The following is a 19,887-nucleotide window of genomic DNA, read 5'->3' as shown; positions in this document are numbered from 1 at the left end:
CTATTACCCACAGTAACAGGGACTGATGCACTGACACAGGCCACAACATGGATGAAAGCGGAGAGCACGCTTGGCAAAGGAAGCCCACTGCAGGGCCATCCGCTGTGCCATTCCTTCAGAATGAGAAGTCCAGAGCAGCCACAGTCATAAAGACAGAAGGTAAACTGGGGTTGCCAGGGACTGAGCACCTGCAGACAGCACAGAGTTTCTTTCTGAGATGGTGGAAATGTTCTGGACGTAGGAGGTGGTACTGGTTGCACAGGTTTGTGAGTAGACTAAAAACTACTGAACAGTTCTCTTTAAAGGCATGAATTTTATTGTATGTGATTTATGTTTTAATTTTTAAAAAATCAAAGAAGAAAAAGGCATAGTGCATGCATAAGTGATCTGTAAAAAAGACAGTGGGAGCTTTGTTTAAAGACCAGAGCTTTGGATTACCAAACATTTTAGCCAAACAATATATGAACATTTTGGGGCTATCACGGGAGATGGTGGAGGTACGTGGCTGAGCTGGATAATGAGTAATTCAGTGAGACAGGGCACAGAGGGGTGGGTTGAAGTCTGAGACATGGCCGTGAGCTCTGGATCCAGACCCAGGACAGGGTCCTGGACCCACTAATGCTCAGTCCCAGCCTCTGACCAATGGGGTAGCAAACAGGGGAGTTTCAGTCAGGAAGGGAACCCTGTGCCCTTCCATGCTACAGATCACTTCCATTAGTAGGTCGTGATTGGCTCCTCTTGTGAAGCCAAGGACTGTGGGCAGGTGTATGGGTGGCTGTGCCATTTCTTTCCCTAATGGGGTCCTTGGTCACAGAGTGACTCAGTGGTCTGTTCATTCCTGGAGTTGCTCTGAGATTCAGGTTTCAGTTCTGCAGAATAGCTAGCTTTCCTCAAAATCAACTCCCTGGTCAGTTTGAAGGGCTCAGTATGCTGGTCCAGGAGAAAGATGTCCACGAGCACTGTACTGGACCCCTTGAGGGCATTGGTGTCTGAGGAACCCCCACACAGGTCATAGGAAAGATCCCCGGGGAAGTGGCCCAGACTACACAGTTCCATCTGCAACCAATTCTTCAGGTACTTGAAGATAAATCTGTCAGAAGCCATTACAAGAAAAAGAGAGGTGTGGGTGCTCTGCTAGCCATCTGGGGGTGTGAGGAACAGTTGAGCGATAGTAGAATGATGAGTAATGCGAAGAGGAAACAGCGTATGGAGGCTTCCACAAACAGGGAGGCCCATCAGATCCCAGTGGGGCAGGAATCAGTGGGAGGTCTGGGAAAGGGGCACTGGTATTCAAGTTTAGCTTTCCTAGGATCCCCCATCACTAATTACAATCTCCTTGCAAAGCCACATCCAAATAAATTTTCCATAACGGGATTGCTCGATGAATGGCTTTCCTCAGTTATTTGCTTTGAGATCCTCCCCTCCCTGGCCAAGGATCTGGCTCTCTGGAGACCCATGCATTTTTCTTCTGGCCTCCAATCTTTAGGAAAGAGGGAGGCCTCACAATGAAGCTGCCAAACTTCATAAACTCCACTGCAAATTGTATGAGTACAAATGGAAGAGGCAGAATGAAATCTGTTTCATGAATTTGGACATTAAGTCTCTAAATTTGGGATCGATCATAAAATACAGTCATTAAAACAAAAGGAGGCCTGGCCTAGATATGGTTTAATATCTTTGAGAAGAAAGGAAATCCACAAGTTAGTAGGTTTGTCTTTGAGTTCTAAACTCGACTCTGGGTAGTGACTGATGGAGGTGTCCCGGGGGGAGGGGAAATCTGGACCAGTTTCCTCCAGGTCCTGGGTTTGCCAAAATCAAAGAGGGACTATGGGTGCACCATGCCACCCTGGGCTCTGTGAGACCTTGTTCTGTTGCTGAGATCCACGCCAAGGGGGAATCACAACAACCAGAATCTCGGAGGGTGGAGGCAGAGGGGCAGAACCCAGCTCACCAGGGCAGCCTCAAATATGGTGACCAGAGGCTAAGGCAGGTGGTGCTGCATGGGCTCCTGACAAAACTGGGGCTTCCTTGATTTCTTAAAAGTGTGATGATTATTAGGCTCTTAATAGAAGCTTCCATGAGGAGAGAGAACTATCACTGATTCTCACAAATTCTGTTGTGTAGGTGACCCTCCAGGCTGGACTTGGCTACCATGAACAACGCCGCCAGAATTGGTGTACACGTTTCTGTGTGACCAAGTTTCCAATTTTCTTGGGTATCTACCTAGAGGTGGAGTTCTTGGATTCTATGATAATTCTATGTTTAATCTGTTGAAGAACCTCCAAACTGTTTTCATACTGGCTGCAACACTTGACATTCCCACCAGCAAGGGTGCTAATTTCTCCACACCCTCACCAACACGTGTGTGTGTGTGTGTGTGTGTGTGTGTGTGTGTGTATCAGAGCCAACCTAGAAACTGTGAAGTACTATCTCATTGCAGTGTTAATGTTCATTTCCCTAAAGACTACTGATGATTAATATTTTTATGTGCTTATTGGCCATTTTTATACTTTCTTTGGGTTATATTCAAATCCTTTGCCAATTTTTAACTTGTCAATTTGTGTTTTTATTGTTAACTAGTTAAGAGTTCTTGATAGATTCTGAATATTAGGCCAGTATCAGTATATGGATTGACAATATTTTCTCCCATTTGTTGGCTTGTCTTTTCACTTTGACAGTGCTCTTTGATATGAATGTTTATCATTTTGATGACATCCAATATGTCTATTTTTCCCTTTGATTGTTTGTGCTTGTTGTGCCATATCCAAGAAGCTAACCCCAAAACCAAGATCATGCAGATTAACACCTTCTAACAGTTTTATAGTTTTAGCTCCTTTCTTTAGGTGTTTTACCCACTTTGAGGCAGTTTTTTATGTATGGTGTGAGGTAGGGGTCCAGCTTCATTCTTTCATATGTGGGTATCCACTTATCCCAGAAGCGTTTGTTGAGAAGACTATCTTTTCCCTATTGAATTGTCTTGGTTGAAATTCAACTGTAAATAAAAATTGAAATCTATTATCTGACTTTTTTTTTTTCTAATTTCAGAGTCCCGTTCGAGTCATTTCTGGGTGGTTGTCACTGAACAGTATCTCTTAAAATTATCATTGATTTTAATTGTCATGTTCAAAATGATCTGAGAATGGGTATACCTGCTTAGTGTTTAAGCATTCTTGCATGTCTGCAGTAAATGCACACGTGTTCCATGACCCCATGCCTTTCTGCAAGTTGCACCACTCCCCGTGCTCTGGTCTCCTCTTTGGGACTCAATTCCCATCTCCCCTGTCAGGATGAAGCCCTCCCAGGCCTTCTCTGTACACCCAGCAGCTTCTAGATGCGATGTTTTATGTGCTTTCATTACTGAAGGGTAATTACTTATTTATATTCCTGTTCTTCTCTCACGTTTGCCTCAGAAAAGACACCAGCTAAGCCACTTGGGCTGGAAATGGGCACCCGAGCTTAGGCCAAACTTATGTCAGAAAAGATCACTTAGCATGACCTGGTGGGGACTCTCCCTGGGGTAACATCCCCACCCTCTGAGGGCACTGAGAGTGCATGGTGTGTCCTTGTTTGTCACAGCTGATGGGTGGCAGCACCAGCATTCTGTGGGATAAGGGTGCTCACGGTTCCACAATGGGCAGAACCCACACTTACGGGTCAGAATTATCCTCCTAGAATGTAGGCGTGCCTACTTGGGGAAACCCTCTCTCCTCAAGGATACCTCATCAGCGGTTTAGAAAAACAAAACAAAACAAAACAAAACACCCTGGAAATTTCATTTAATGCTTGTTGAGAAACCATGTCATTTCATCAGCACAGGAAAGTTAGGGTTCCCGGAGGAAAAAAGTCGCACTTCCCCAAGTCCATCGAGGCCCTCCGTCCTCTGATGAGGGGCCGCTCTGATGAGCACCTGGGAAAATGGGTAGCATTTTCCCAGGTGCTCAGTGAGTTCATCATGTCCCCAGTGGGTTCTCTGCTTCCAGAAACTTACTCCTTCGCTCTCTTGCTGGTGATCATTCCTTCCTCAGTCCTTTGTCACATCACAGAGGAGGGACCCCTGGATTTACTCTCCCTGTCTGTCTCAAGTCACATGACTCAGCTTCCTGACCCACCAGCCTGGCTCAGTGACTGAAGGTGTCTCAGCTCCTCCTCGAGCTGCTCCCAGTCCTGCCTCCCACCACACAGGACTGGCGAGAGAGGGGCCCTTCCCACCCGGCCTCTCCTCCTCAGTTCCAGCCGTGCACGAGCCCGACCTCGCGATTCACACAGTTCCACGCACTTCTGACACTGAACTCCTTTTGCTTCTCTTGGGGCAGCAACCTGGAAAGTCTTCATCCTCTGCCACCAGAACCTGGCATGTTCCACCCCATGTGCCAAGAGGCCCTCGTCCTCCCCTCCCCCAAACCCAAGCCCACACGACCGTTCTATTCATATATGCTCCCATGTGGGATGCTCACTGCTTCACACCTGAGAGACCGATTTCCACAATAACTGGAAAGTGGCTCTGGACAGGGAAGTGGACCACACACTTACACTAGTTCTTCAAGCGATAGCCCACGGGGTGCACACAGCGGGAGCCCAGACGGTTACTGATGAACTGGGTTGAAGGAAAGGATCTACGGGCTTACTCAGTGTCTGGTATTTTTAGCCTTTGTGATCCTGGGGGCAACCTTGTCTCGCCTCATGAAGTTCCTTGATCGTCTCAGTGTCTCAGGATGGGTAGAACCAGCTGAAAGAGGAAAGCAGAGGGAACGAGGAAAGAGGCCACCTTCCCTGGCCCCTGGAATCTGGGTTCCTGGCACACAGCAGCTAAGAGAAAATGCCAGGGAAGCAGGTTCTCTTTACTTAGAGTTGCATGTTAAGAAGGTGCTTACCCGGTGTCTCCTGGCCATGCCGGCTACTCGCTGAGCCTCAGTTGGTAACACATTAGAGCTGAGGAGGAGAAACAGAAGGTACCTTCAGAGGTTAGTTGTGTTTTCCTTTGTCAGGAGACAGTGACTGCGAGGTGACTTCAGGAGATCTGAGACGTGTAGAAAAAAGATGAGTTTTCAGAGTGGTACGTCATCACCGCTGAGCGGTGACCACTCTCAGAGCCAGGCCCCACGCTATATAGGGTTTCCCAGCTACAAAGCATTTCAGGCTTGTCCTGTGTCTGCCTTACAGGAGGGAGCCAGATCCAGTGCCTGGCCTCCCGGACCCACACCTTCCCTGCTCCCTTCTCCTTCTGTGGCTGCGTGTGCACACATCTGTAACTTGGGAAATTCCACTTGTTTTCATGAAATCTTATTAAATACTCAGTATGTGTTAGCCACTTGTATATTTGCTATTTCACTGATAGAGAAATACCATTCAGACAGACCCATTTCCTAGCTGCAGAATAATCCCCTCCTCCACCAAACAGCTTGCTAGAAAGTCTGGATCTATTCGGAAAACAGCTTTGTTCTTCCATTCTGTACTTTTCTTGCCCATTCAGGATAGTTGTGGAAGTCAGGAAGACAGTTTATGCCCTTTTGTTTTGGCCAAGAATGCCTCTACTGACCCAGGGGGTTCGGTCTGCATTAAAACCACTTCCTTTGTTAAACAGGTGTGCTTTTGAGGTCAGCCTGAGCCCATCTCAGGATGTTCCGGCTGAAGGCTAGAGTGTTGTAGTGAGAAGGGGAGGGAGAGAGTGTGTTGCGGGGGGGGGGGGGGCTTGGACACACCACAGTGTGGCTAGAGTGGGAGGAACAGGTGGTCAAGGTGTGGGGCCGGTGGGGAGCTGGGAGGGCAGGGCAGAGGCCTTGTGTTCACACCTGGGCTGGAGCCGTAGTTCTGCTGGGACACGCAGGGGAGATGGTCCCGGGGGCTGCTGTGGACTGAATACTGTGGCCCCCAAACTCTCACAGTGAAGTTCAAATCTGTAATGAAATGGCACCGGGGACAGGGCCTTTGGGAGGTGATCAGGGGAAAATGAGATCCTGAGGGTGGGCCCCCGAGGTGGGACTGCTGCCCTAAAACCAGAGCCCTCTCTCTACCATGGGAGGGCCCAGCGAGGAGGAGGCCATCTGCAGGGCAGCAGAGAGCTCTCAGCAACATGGGTGGTAGGCTCCGAGCTGTGGTGTTCTGGGACGGCAGCCGGACATGCTCAGGCAGGGTCAGCTGAGAAGAAGCTCCTGGAGGAAGAGTCCAAGGATGAGGACGCGCAGGGAGCCTGCCGATGGGGCCAGGATGTTCTCAGAAGGCAGGGCACGAGGACTTGGCTGAGCAAAGGAGGTGGCCTAGAATTTTCCAGAAGGAGCCCACAGAACCAGAATGGGGGTTGTGGTTTTTTTACACCTTTGACTCAGTTGGATTTGAAACAGGCAAAAAATTTTAAGGTGAGTTCAAGTTCCAAAATCACCATGGTGAAAACTTGGACAACAGTTTAAAAATTATTTAGGGGACATTTTAGAGAGATCATCTAACTCAGAGCCTAAGAAGGATCTCATTCTCTTCAAAGACCTCAAAACCCACCAGGTCACTGATACGTGCATGTGGCAGCCCTAGGATGGGCTCATACATTGAGGCCCTTTCAACCCATGACCAACCGAACACAAACGGTGACATTTTCGTACACAGTCTTCTTACCCTTGTTCCCAATATCTGCATCTCAATCCTCTGGTTTTTGAAAAAATACTTCTTCCCTGAGCTGAGAGAGCTGGGGGCATAGAAAAACAGTTGACAAGTAAAACCATGTCTGAGATTGGGACTCATCAGAAAACCCAGGATGTAATGTCCCCATGCCATGGGCCAGTGGGGCTGTTAACCTCCGTGTGCATTCGGAAGAGAGTGACAGATGTGAACAGTAACGACATCGCCTCGGGAACTCTCCTGCCATGAGCTGCACAAGAGAAGCCCTGATGCTGACATCATCCTTCCCGTTTAGTTACCGTCTTCCTTCTTGTTCAAATTGAACAAAGATGTTACCTGTCATAGACAATCTTGACATGTGGCCCCCTGGGTTAAGATAATAGCAAAACCAAGGGGTCCCTGGGGGCCTCAGTCAGTTCAATGTCCGACTTGTGACTTCAGCTCAGGTCATGATCTCAGGGTCATGAGATCGAGCCCTGTGTCAGGCTCTGCACTCCTCATGGAGTCTGTTTGTCCCTCTCTGTCTGCCTGCCCCCTTGCTTGGAGTGCTCACTCTCTCTCTCTCTCTCAAAGGAAGGAAGGAAGGAATAATAATCAATCTTAAAAAAAAATAAGTAGCAAAACTAAAATAACTGTGTGTTTGCTTTCAGATTGTCTGTGTACGATGATTTGTCTGGATGGACCCTCCAGTAATGAATGGTTAAGCCCAGAACCTCAACACCTATTTGTCAACAAACTTTGTTTAGAGAATGAGAGCATATAATTTTTCTGTTTTATTTTTTCTTCATTCCCACTATCACTCCTTCCTTCATTTAAATTTGCCAGGAGCTGATTCAAGGCAGAGGTGACCATGTAACACCCATTCTAAACAACGGAAGAAAGAACAAGACCATTCTCTAGTATCAATTTTTGAGATTAGCAAAAGAGAATGGAAAAAACTTGGTTGGTTCCTTGCAAATCTTACAGTGTCCACTCTTCTCCTCACCTGGACAGGTACAAGCCTTGCATGTGTGTGTGTGTGTGTGTGTGTGTGTGTGTGCACTGCTCAAAGAGCCCAATACAGAGAGGCAGGTGGTGAGGGCCATGGTGGTGAGGGGGACCTGGCCTCAGCTCCTGCCGGGGCACCGCTCAGGGTCCTGCCCCAAATGCAGGAGGAAGAATCCGCCGGAGTCCTGTGCTTCTCATCCTCTCCTGATGAGGACATCAAAGTCCTGTGGGATGAAGCTTTCATCTACGACCTCATTTAACCTTAATTCCCTCCCCAGGGACCCCATCTCCACATGGGGGTTAGGGCTTTAACCTACGAATCTGGAGGGGCACGATTCAGTCCCTAGAGTGCCATGTGCTGGTGGAGAAGGCTTCCTGGTGTCCCGGGTCCGGGAGTAGTCTTGAAGGGCACAGAGGAATGACGAAGTACAGCACGTTCCAGAGCTACTGAGCTCACTCAGAAATGAGAGCGAGTCAAAGCTGAACAAATATTTGGTCCGTTTCCCCTCAGGCATGAGCACAGGCGGAGTACTGGGCTGCGTAGGTGTGCCCCAGCTGCAGAACACAAACAGACCTACAGGACCCTGTCCGCGCTCGTAAGAGGCGTCCTCCAGGGCAGGCAGCTCTGTGACCTCCAAAGTCTGGCGGGAAGGCCTGGTTTCCCACTTGAAGGACACATGGGGGCCGAGGGCACTGGGTGGTGCACAGTCTGTGGTGGCAGGAGCCAGAGGCTGAGCTGCGTCAGGCCGATCACGGAGACAAACGTGGTGTGCACACCGATAGGGGTAGTTTTGCACCTGATTTTCCTGGGCGACACTGGCGTGCTCTGCTCAGGCCCTGAACACAATGTGACTACCAGAAGTGCAGGCAAGGCAGGCAGGCTCATGGTCCCCGGCCCCTCCCGCTGCAGGCAGCCCCCCCGGGGGCTCGCTGGGGCCTGAGCTCCTGCCAGGGCTCTGCGCCCACTCACCTCTTAGCCACAGGACACCCAGGTGTTGTGGAGTCTCTGTCTAGACTTCAGATGAACGTTCTCACAATTTACAAACTCACCAGAAACGCTGGGGTGTTTTCAGACCCCAGCTGGGGAGTCAGCTGCCTGAGCCAGACATCCAAACCCCAGAGTTCAGAAGAAGTCTCTGTCACTGTGAGTCACGGGCGGGATGCTGTCCAGGCCAGCGACCGTGGGAGGGAGCCAGGGGGCTGTAGGGTGAGTCTGGCAGGCACATGGGCCTGGGTACAGCTCCTGTGGGAGACCCCCGACAGGAAGGCCCTCAGTCCTGCCTTTGGTCTCCGCCTTGTGGGCAGGCTGGTGGCCCTGGCCACCTGGGTCTCGACTCACCGCCTGGCCTCTCAGAGAATTGCAGGGGAGTTCTGCTGTGCTCACTGCCTAGCCTATGAGTGTCTGGGTGCAGGTGTAAGGATTTCAATAGGCATAGCCAAAATGATCCTTATAAACTCCCCAGGGCCCTCCTTTCTGTCTTTTAATGCAGGGCAGGAGGACCTCCTTCCCTTCCAGCCCGATGACATGGGCTGAGATCCTGTTATTAGGGCTGATTCATGACCTCCAATAAAGGATTAGTTTAATCATAAGTGAAGGGGAAAGGCCAGTGTCTTAGAATTTCTGAGAAACCTGAAAAATCTAAGTACCTTTTTTTTTAAAAGATTTTATTTATTTATTTGACAGAGAGAGATCACAAGTAGACAGAGAGGCAGGCAGAAAGAGCGAGGGAAGCAGGCTTCCTGCTGAGCAGAAAGCCCGATGCGGGACTCGATCCCAGGATCCTGAGATCATGACCTGAGCCGAAGGCAGTGGCTTAACCCACTGAGCCCCCCAGGCGCCCAATCTAAGTACTTTTTTTATGGGTAATGAGGCCGACAGCAAGAGCGGGGAAATGACTTGTCCCAGGCCACAAAGGGGGATCTTGAGGGAAGGGGTCCTACGCTGTTTAGGACGCAGGAGCAAGCCCCGGGCCTGGCACACAGCAGGTGTGAGGGGGTGTGGCTCTTCCGAATTACTCACTTCCTTCTCACCGAGCGCAGGGACCACCCCACGGCTGTCCTGGGCCATGTGAGGCGTCCCTGCCCAAGTCACAAGAACTTCCCCATGAGGCTCGCTCCATGTGGACAGTGGGGCGTGAGCACAAGGGTGCCGTGGCTGTCCTGGGAAGAAGCAGTCAGAGGCTGCTGCCACTTCTGGTGGCTTTTGATTGGTTTCCCGCTGCCCTAAGGACAGCATGCGCCCGGGCGAGGCTGTTGTTCCTCCAGGACACACCCACAGATGGCGTGCGGCCAGCGTGCAGTGGGGTCCGGGGGCAAAACCGGCGTTGTGAGGCCCTGAAATCTCAGGGTTGTCACTCCGCCGTCAGGCGGACGGATTCGGGGACGTGCGGGGCTGATGTCGAGTTAACGGAGGGGTGAGTGCTGGGGGCCAGCATCTGGGTCTTTTCGGCACCTCCGACTCCTGCAGGGTGCTCACCGACGCTCTGCAGAGGAGTCTGGCCCGGGTGAGGGGTTCAGGTGCCAGAGCGGCATCGGCATCTAGCCTGGGGCGAATGCAGGGACGTGGACACATGAGGGCCGGGGTCCTGCGGCCGTCCCTTTTGGCAGCGCCGCACACCTGGTCAGGACGTCAGGGAAGTCGTTTTCTCACCTGGAGGAGAAGGAAAGCAGTTTCAGAGAAGTCGTGTGCGGAGTGTGCAAGGAGACTCACGGGCCTCACCCTGCTGCCCCGGCTTGCGCATCATTCCTGCCCTCGCTCACCTTCTGGAAATCAGCAAATAGGACTTGCTGAAGTGTCAGCAAAAACCTTTGATACTTCTGAGTTGAAAAGAAAAATCAAATCAAAAGTAACTGATACAAAAAACTCACTTCAAAAGCCCGTCTATCCCTTACATACTGGGTTTGTATGGGGGGACTCACATGTGGAAATTAAACAGGGGCCTGTGACCCAGCCCCTCACCCAGCACCCGTTCTCCCGTCTAGGTGGCCCTGCAAATCTGGGTTTGGGTTCTGGGGCCAGGAGTCGCCTCTGCTTCATCCTGTGATTCTGCTCACTGGAAAGCAGTGGCAACTGGGCAGGTATGGCCCACCGTCCCTGCCACAGCCCTCGGGCTTCATTCTCTGCGGCAGTAAGCCAGGGGTCTCCACCCGGGGTCAGGGGTACGATCACAGTGACAGAGGGAAAGAGCTTGCAATGCTGACCCAAGACAGAAAACTAACCTGGTGGGCCGGGCCCTGGCCCTCCGTGACCAGCCCGCCTGCCTGCGACCCGGCTAAGGCTGTTGGTGCTGACCCCCAGTGTTCCAGAACTGTTGTCTCACTGTTCCACCAGGCGCCAGGCTGCCAAGCCCAGAGGAGCTGGTGTTCAAGCATCTGAACGTCCGCCCAGCTGAAGTGAGTTTCACTGTCCAGCACATCAGGGCAGGATCCTCTGCAGGGGAAGGGGATGGTGAATTTGTGTGTGTCATAGTCAGTTCTGGGATCCGGCAGGGGAAAAGAGAGCTTGTCAGGATGTTCTTTAAAGTCTATGAATAAAAAATATATGTAGAAAACAGGGCGATTATTTTTCATGTTTCAACTGTAATTTTTATACTGAAATTAACACTATTCTATGTCAGGCTGCTTTCTATGTGGCCATCCATCCCAGTCTCTTGCTACAACATTTCCTTGTAAACGATTCTGCAAACATTGCAGAGTGGGGTGTTTCTCTTCTGTCTACCTGATAGCCGCTCTCCCTTCTGAGATGTAAAGTCGTCATCCGAAAAGCGAGGACAGAAGGACTGAGTCTGTCTGATGGCCCGGAGGGGCTCAGCGGCTGTAGGATGGCCCTCCCTCCCAGACTAAGGGCTGGAAACCATTCCTGGTTGCCACCAGCATTAAAAAGGGAGCTATGCTTTCTTAGATTCCACCGATCAGTGAGGTCATACAGCATTTGTCTTTGACTCATCTTACGTAGCATAATTCTCTTTGGGTCCAGACACATTGTTGCAAATAGCAGGATTTCTTTCTTTCTCGTGAATAGTGCTCCATTGTATAAAAGCATCTCATCTTTCTCTATTCATCCATGCACGGGCACGCAGGTTGTTTGCATGTCCTAGCTATTGTGAATGATGCTGTGTGGGCATCTTTTCGTGTGGCGTGTGGGCATCTTTTCGAGATCCTGCTTCCATTTTCCTCTAGGTAAACACCCATTGGGGAATTGCTGGGTCATACAGTAGATCTATTTTTTTGAGTAGACTAGTGGTTACAAGGGCCTGGGGGCTGGGGGCAAGAGGGAGTTGTTATGTAAGGGTCCACACTTGCAACTAGTAGATACGCAAGTCCTGGTGAGCTAGCCCATAGCACAGCGGATCCAGGGAATAGGACACACCAGTCTTGCATGTGGGGGAAGGGGCAAGGAGCTCTGCCTTTGGAGGATCGAGCCCGATGTCTGGCATTTGTGAAGGTTGTGGGTAGGAAGCCAGGAAGCAGCACTGAACTCCAGTGGGGTGGGGGACAGGTCTGGGATTGCGGAGGGGGCCCGGCGGGGGGCAGGCCAGCCTCCTTTGCAGGACAAGAGCAGATTCGAGGAAGCCTACTGCTAGTCCTGGGAGGCACAGCCTCGTGACCACACATTGCAGCTGCCACACTGCAGAGATGAGTGACATGCAGAATGTTTGGGGAAGGGGCAGGGAACGTCCCAGGAAGGTACAGACACAGCTCTCAGGTGCTGGGGAGGTGCCCTTCACTGCCTAGAGTCTCTCTGCAGAGCTTCGTTGCTGGGGCTGCCGAGCTGGGAGCTGGAGGGTCTTCATCTCCAGGAGTGTGGGAGAGTCAGGTGACACTGGATGGACGGATGGAGGAGACAGACTGCGTGACCACTGTGTGCCTGGCTTATCTGGCGGGGGCTCCTCCTCCCCACGGCTGGGCTCAGCCTGGAATTCCTGGGGCTGTTTCGGGTTCAAGTTGTGTGGCTCCCGGGGCTTGGTGATGTCACCCCTGGGTGTCATTCTGCGTCTGGGGGTCTCCCGAGAAACAAGCCGGGGAAGGAAGGTCGTGGCCCAGTCATGACCTCTGCAGGGACCTGGGAAAAAGCAAGGAGAAAGGCCACCACAGCCGCCGGGACAGAAGAGGTCGAGTCTCCCCAGAGCAGCCCGCACAGCATCAGGGCAACTACACAATCCACGTTCCCCAGATTGTCACCACGTACCCCGGGATTCCTGTCACCCCAATCCTTTCCCATGTCTGCTCTCGCCCCTGTACCACAGCAGCGTGGATCACACAGGGATTCCTCAGCAGTGGGGTCATCGAGACCCCCAGAGCCCAGAGCCCAGAGCGAGGCCCCGTGAGCTGTGGGTCCCAGGGTCGGCTCTTCCTTACTCTGTCCACAGTGCGGCCCCAGAAAGGGAGACAGTGAGTGGGGGGGCCGGCCGAGGAGCCACTCATGCCTCGAATTCCAGCATTTCCTACGCAGCGTCGCTGGGGGCTCTGCCTCTGCAAGGATTCTGACTTCATCCCCGTGGGACCTGGAAGCTTCATACCTAGAACATTCTTCCAGTTCTAAGTCCTGAGATTATACCAGGAACACACATTTCAAGAGAAACCAAGTCACATTGTTGGGAATAATCCCACCTTCCATCACCCCTAAGGACAGAGAGTCTCCATGGGCCAGATTTTCACAGGGCACTGGGGGGTGGGCAGAGCAGGGCTCCAGACACGGGATAGAACATTCCTGTCACTGCCCGTGTCTCCTGCCTCTGCCGAGCTCCTGGGCCTCTGGGCCACCAGCAGTAGACGAAGGTGTGTTGACCCAGGCTGCAGGGGCTTGAAGACAGTCGTGTTAAAGAGAGAAGTCCCACGACTGGCATGGATGAATGGGGGCTTCCAGGGGCCAGGCTGCATGTGAGGGGGAAGCCAGCGCTTGTCCCCATGGTGGAGGGCCACGTGGGGTTTCACACACACACAGCACCCACCTCTGTGCTTGGCCTGCAATGATGCTCAGTAAACATAGAGGAACACACAGCCGGTGCTATTTTGAGGCTCCCATATTGGCAGCAAGGAGCGGAGGAAAGTTCTTGTCAGGGATAGACACAGACGCAAGAGCGGGGTGCACCCACCCTTACAGGGCTCATGCCAGCCCAGGCTGGGGGCAGACCTGGAGCGGGACACACCCAGGGCAAAAGGCTGACCAAGTGCTGGGCATAAGTGGCCAGATGGAAGGCTGCCTCGCTCCTGTCCTACCTCTTCCCTTGATGACCCCCTCCTCTGCCTGTCTCTGTCCCTGCAGTACATCGCTTTGCTGTCTTCCAATGGAACATGGAGTCCTCGAAGGCAGAACCATATCTGCCCGTTTTGCCCCCTTCCCACCACCAGACAGCAGGCGTCCAGTGAAGGGTCACTGGAAACAGCAGTGAGGGGTTACTGGCAATCTGTTAGAAGGGCAGAGGTCTGGGGAAGGGCTGTGTTGGCTCAGTAGATCAACAAGACCCTCGTGTGTTAGAACCGCTGCCTGATTCCAGCAGACCCCCAGCTCAGCCTCCTCCGGCTGTGACACCAGCAGGCATGGCATCCACGTTCAGGCTCAGCTTCCTGTCTGTGAGTTGGGATGCGGATTCTGTCCCCCGAGGGTGGGGCCGTGTGCTCGTGGAGGCGGTGCAGATCTGCTGAGTGGCGTCAGCAGCTGGGGTGTCTGCAGGCCTGGGAGGTTCGGGTGAGTGGGACATTCCATGATGCCCTGTGAGGGCTGGTTTAATCCAGCCCGAGGGGAGTGGTGTGATTTTTGATGACTCACAGTGATGTGCCTCAGCTATGGTGCCCACGTGTTTGGTCAAGCACTAGACTCGAAGTTGCCATGAAGATATATACTGTACGTGATTAACATTTAAGGGCCAAATCAGTAGACTTTGAACAAAGCAGATGATCCTCCATAATGTGGGTGGGCCTCGCCCAATCAGTTAAAGACCTTGAGCACGAAGACTGAGGTTTCCCTGAGAAGGAGGCATTTGACCTCAAGACTGCAACACAGAAACCCTGCCTCTTTCCAGACTTCTGCCCTGCAGAATTTGGATTTGCCACCCCCCGCCCAATCATGAGCCAAATCCCTAAAATAAAGCTCCCTTCTCTCTATGGAACACCTGTTCCTTCTGTTTCTGTAGAGAACCCTGTCTAATAAAGCAAGAATCACAGGGTCAGGGGTCACCCTGAATTAACTATGGCCCTGTCCAGGGAGGCTATCCCCGCTCAGGTTCCAGTGGAAGTTGCAAAAACCTTGGTCCCTGGGCTGGGTGGCCCCAGCATCCTGCCCATCCCCACACTGGCCACCACCAACCCTGGTCACCAGTTGTCTTCCCTGTTGCCTCCTCATTTAGGGGCATTCGTCTTCAGACCAGTTTCAGCACTTTCTCCTGGATTTCAGGGCCCCAGCTCTGTCACTGGACCAGTCCCCCACCTCCATGCCAGCCCCTGGATCTCAGGAGCAAAACTTGTGAGGAATCGGGGCAGGTCAGAAGCAAGTGGTACAATATAAAATTTATTATAAAACTTCAGCAAATATAAATATCCAGGTGCCCATTCGGAATGGAGCCACATGGTAGAAAGGACAATGCAGAGCAGCCCCAACGCTGCACAGGGGGTCGGGGGCCAGGGGCCCGTGCGCGGCTTCGTCCGGAAATGCTGGCCTTCTTTCTGAAGGGCTCTTACAAAACAATCAAAATTCACAGAAAACAAAAAAATTCAAAACAGCACAATGCACGGAAAGGAAACGTGGGGTTCTGAGGGTCCCCATGTCCGCGGACGTCCACCCGGGCAGGACAGCCAGCCCTTCATCGAGACAGCTGGGGTACGGCGTAGCTGGTCGCTCTCTGGCTCTGGCATAACCTGCAATTCTGTCATTTCAGGGAAAAGCATAAGGAACGGGTTGGAATAGAAAGGCTCGCTTGTCAATCACAGAGAAGGATAAGACGTAGGATATAAAGTTCTCTCCTCCAGCGCGTGAATCTGAAAGGGAACCAAGCACCACAGCAGGATTTCGTGTTTCCCGTTTCCAGAGGCAAAGTCTCCAATCGAGACATGGAGTCCGGAGCACTTCCCTCCCCCCCCCCCCCCCCCCCCCCGTCACAGGGCAGACTGCCCTTCCAGGGGCCACCGGCTCTTGTCCCAGCAGAGAGAAGCTGGGCTGTTGGTGCAGGAAGGGGGCCCTGGGGAGGCTGGTCTGGAGCTGTCCCAGCCCGAGGCTTCTCTGGAGGGAGGCTGGTTAGCTCAGAACTGGGGCAGTGGTCTCGAGGTTGGGGGGAGGCCGGCGTACTGAGCGGCAGATCTTCTGGACTTATGCTTCCTTTCTTTCTTTCTCCAAAGCACCACAGTGTTTAGCGGTTAGCAAGCTTGGCTCCTTCTGTGCTTCTGACTTGGTTCAGCTGAAGCACAGAGATGAGACCCTGGGTCTGCGGCATGGGCCTCCTGCCCGCCTCCACGCTTCTCCTGGACACGTGTGTGCATGTGTGCCCAGGCGTGCCCTCAGACCCAGGATGTGCACACGTGTGCACGCACACACCCACACACGCACGTGCACGCACACACACACACTCTGTCCCATCAGAAGGCCAGGCGCAGCCCTTCTTCCCCCAGCCTGCTTCCCCCTGGCCGCTCTCCGATGTCCAGTGCACGGCTGATGCAGGCTGAAGGCCCGGCACCCCCACCGTGGCCGGGCCTCACAGGTTGGAGCCGGAGCACGTCTTGCAGCAGCGCTCCCCATAAAACTGGTGACTGCACATCCCGTGCCGGGGCACCAGCGAGCACCAGGGGAAGTGGTCTCTGCAGACGCCATCTGAAAAGCAGCAAGTGCCGCGTTAGCCAGGATCCTGGGGCGGGGGGGGGGGCCAGCTCGGGGACTGCGGAGGGCAGCCTGTCAGGGAAGGTGTGGCCCAGTGCGAGGGGCCATTCCCACAAGCCCCTCCTTGGAAGGTCCCTCAGGACTGACATGTCCTCCCTGCTGTGTGGCACCCGCCCACTGAGCGACCCTGGGGACAACGGCCCGGCCGCCTGCTGCGGAACTTCAGTTCGTTCCCTGAAAGAGCGAGACCCCAGCACCAGGGCTCTCTAACCCCGGGCACCCCACGTCCTCCAGCCCACTAAGGAACTCTCCGGACATGTTACAGCCCCACCCCGAGATGCCAAGGCCAAGCCGAGGGGGTCCAGGCACTCACCTTTCTTCTCTGCAATGGGGCAGAAGTGGGTGTTACAGGCCATGGAGGCGGTGGGCTTCCGGTGCACGAAGCAGCCCAGGGCCGGCCGGCCCCCTGCCAAGCACTGCACGGCCCTGGTCTGCACGCCGCCCCCACAGCTGGCCGTGCACTGCGAGAAACAGAGGCACAGCTGTCATCCGGGGCCGCTGGGTCCCAGGGCGTCCTCTCTTCCAAACCTCCCCTCCACCCAGACTCTGGGTGATTGTTGGGAAGACGACCAGACTCTGGATTCATCCCAGCTGTGGACAGAGGGGGCCAGTACTGGAGATGTAGCACGCTCTTGCGTGGTCGATGTCCGATGAACACAAGGGAACTAGAGCATGTCTGGAGGTAGCCGGATCATTCCCCAGACCTACCCAGGCTCTGAGTCTGGCACTAGAAACAATGCCCTTTGTGGAAGCCGTCACCCAGGCACCCTTTCTGGGGCTCTTGCCGGGGAAAACCTCAACAAGCCAGCTTCCACAGAGGCACGATAAAGTGACGTCCCTTCTAGACCCCAAGTCCCCAGACTCCAGACGCCGCCTGAAAGTGACAACACCAGCAGTGTGGGCTGGCTGGCGTCCTCCCACAGGCACGCTCGGGAGCACATGGACCCTGGCACTCGAAGGCAACACGGCACAGAGGAGCCAGGGCGTGGAGGAGCCACAGGGTGAGGTTGTCGTCCGCCAGCTGCCAGGCACACAGCCTCCAGACCTTGTGCACGGGTCCATATGAGCTCAACGGAGGGCAAGACACCGGGGGATGGGTGACCAGAGAGACAGACGAACCCAAACCAGCAAGCACTGAATCTGTCCAGAGAGCAACCTGACGTCTAGACTGAACTATGGAAATTGTGCTCCAACAAGGCTCCTCATTCAAAAAATGTCAAGACTGTAGGCAATTAAGGAACACCTGCAAGAAGAGGGGGTCAGATCCCATTGCGGACATTTGGGCCTCGGTGGGGACGCTGAATCCAGTGAAACACAAGGGCAGATCTGTGCAGGACAGATCTGTGCAGAGCAGGCAGCTGCACGGCACAGGCACTTGCCAAAATGTACGGGACAGCACGGCAGAACCCCGTTCGAATAAGGGCACTCAGCAAGCTCCGGGGCTGAAGTCAGCTACCAGCGGGCAGCCAGCTGACCTCCTGCTTCTTCCCAGGACCCCCTGCGAGCAGAATCTTGAGAAGCAGTTTTCCAAACCCCCCAGGGAAGGGGCTCTAGCAGAGCAGTTAAACATCTTTTGAGTCGGAGTCCAGGAAAGTCACAAGCGGAAGACATTGTTCTTTCTTCTCTCCTCTTTCGGTAGAGGATTGCTGGGCCCCCAGAGGTGTAGAGGCAGGGCTCCAGCTCATAAGCATGTGGGTCTGGAACATTTCTAGGAGACATACCCCTTTTCTTCAAAACCAACTTTAGTTGGAGTCATCAGTAACTCAGGCTCAATATATGTAGCAATCAGAAAAAAAAAAAAAAAAAGGGAAGGTGTGGGCAGATTTGTGTCTGGCTCTGGAATTAGCAGGCTTATCCACAACGGAGCCAGACGTTCCCACTGCCTACTGCATCCGTCTGAACATCTGGCAGCAGCACCGTTCTGGCTCTGCACTCTGCCTCCGAGCCCCTCCCAGCTGCAGCCCAACCGAGACCTTGAGGAATGCCGGTTGCAGTGGCCTAGGGCTCAGGAACCCTAGGTCACATGTGCATCTCTACGTGTCCACAACCGCTCTGCTGATGGTGGAGCTCCCATCAGCAGCAGCAGTGGGGGCAGAATTCCAGCCTTGCCAACGATGTGTCTCAGTTGAAAAACCAGAGATCCAGCCATCATTTTGCACCACTTAAAATCATGAGGAAGTGATTTGATTCTTTTTGTCACGGATTTATTTATTCAGAACAGGAATCACGCACCTCCCATGCACCAGGCACCGATCCAGATGCTGGATACCACGTGCTGGACACAAGAGAGTCGCCCATCCCTGGGATCTACCATTCCTCCTCAAACTGTGATCCTTCCCACTGTGTGCAGAGAGACTCCAGGACTTGGATCTGGAAGTCGAAGCTGATGGTGCCTTCCTTAACTTGATGGGGTTTAATGTGAGCATTTCAGGTCCTGCAGATAGCAGGATGCAGGTGGCCAATGTGCTGCAGAGACAGGGACCTGCCCTTGTCCACAGACCCACACACGGTGACAACAGCCACGGCCGTGCGTCCAGACCCCGCGGCTGCCGATGTGCAGGCTGGCCACCGGCTGGACCCACCCCACAACGTGAGCAGACTGGGCAGGACCTGAGAACCTGCATTTCTACACATGGTGCTGTAGCCACAGGCCGGGCCACACTCCCAGAACCGCGGCTCTAGGTGACCAGAGCTGTATCAGCAAACGCCCCTTCCTCTCCTCTTTTTGTTTTCAGAGCCAACTCGGCCACATCTGAGTCTGACGAGCATGTGCACGGAGCCAGTGTGCCATCAGGGGAGCCGGACGTCTCATAAAGGGGCTAGGACTTCCTGTGTGTGGCCCGGGACACTGTCAGCTGGCAGCTGTGTGCACTGCTTCCCACCCCCCGACCCCCAGCCCACCTGGCTTACTTCTGCCCACCTCCCGGTGTCCCTGCTGCAGACGTGGGAGGACCCGCTACCCCGACTCTAGGGCGGCCTCTTCTTGCCTTCAGCCCTGGTAGGGCCATCACTGGAGTCTGCAGCACTTGTGCACGTGTTTCTTCACGGTCTGTGTCTCCTGCTGATGCCAGACTCCCCAGGGGCAAGGACCCGGCCTGCGGGTGGGCAATTCTGGGTCTGTCCGTTGGGGGGGGGCAGTGAGGCAGGCCCCGTGCAGGTGGGTGCAGAATGTGAGACAGGAGCGTCACCCTCTGAAGATTGCCCCTGGACTGTTCCCTCCCCGGCCACCATCCTCTTCTAGGTCCTCGAAGCCCTCCTTTGCCTCTCGTCCTTCAACTCCTCACGCCTGCCTATCTCATCCAAGGCCTGAGGCCATGCAGACTGAACCAGGGCTCTTCGAGGGGGATCAGCTGCGGTCCAGGGGGAGGGCTCCCCACCCCAAGGTCGGCAAATGGGGTCTTCTTGCCATTCCAGGGTTAAACAACCTT

General features: G+C 53.6%; 1 protein-coding gene across 1 annotated transcript in view; it reads right to left on the bottom strand.

Annotated features, from left to right (window-relative positions):
• Positions 1–16,277: 16,277 nt before the first annotated feature.
• LOC111153406 (ADAM metallopeptidase with thrombospondin type 1 motif 16) overlaps positions 16,278–19,887 on the bottom strand; it is a 151,164-nt gene continuing 147,554 nt past the window's right edge. Inside the window, exons 22-23 of the mRNA XM_022512422.1 lie at positions 16,773–16,920; positions 16,278–16,393 (exon numbers count right to left, since the gene is read on the bottom strand). Coding sequence (XP_022368130.1) covers positions 16,278–16,393; positions 16,773–16,920 — 264 coding nt within the window. The remainder of the gene's footprint in view (positions 16,394–16,772; positions 16,921–19,887) is intronic.

Source organism: Enhydra lutris, unplaced genomic scaffold (genome assembly GCF_002288905.1).
Source record: "Enhydra lutris kenyoni isolate GAN:26980312 unplaced genomic scaffold, ASM228890v2 scaffoldscaffold32, whole genome shotgun sequence".
NCBI classification, from domain to species: domain Eukaryota; kingdom Metazoa; phylum Chordata; class Mammalia; order Carnivora; family Mustelidae; genus Enhydra; species Enhydra lutris.
Note: the sequence above shows the minus strand (reverse complement) of the source record. Positions and strands in the feature narration are given on the sequence as shown.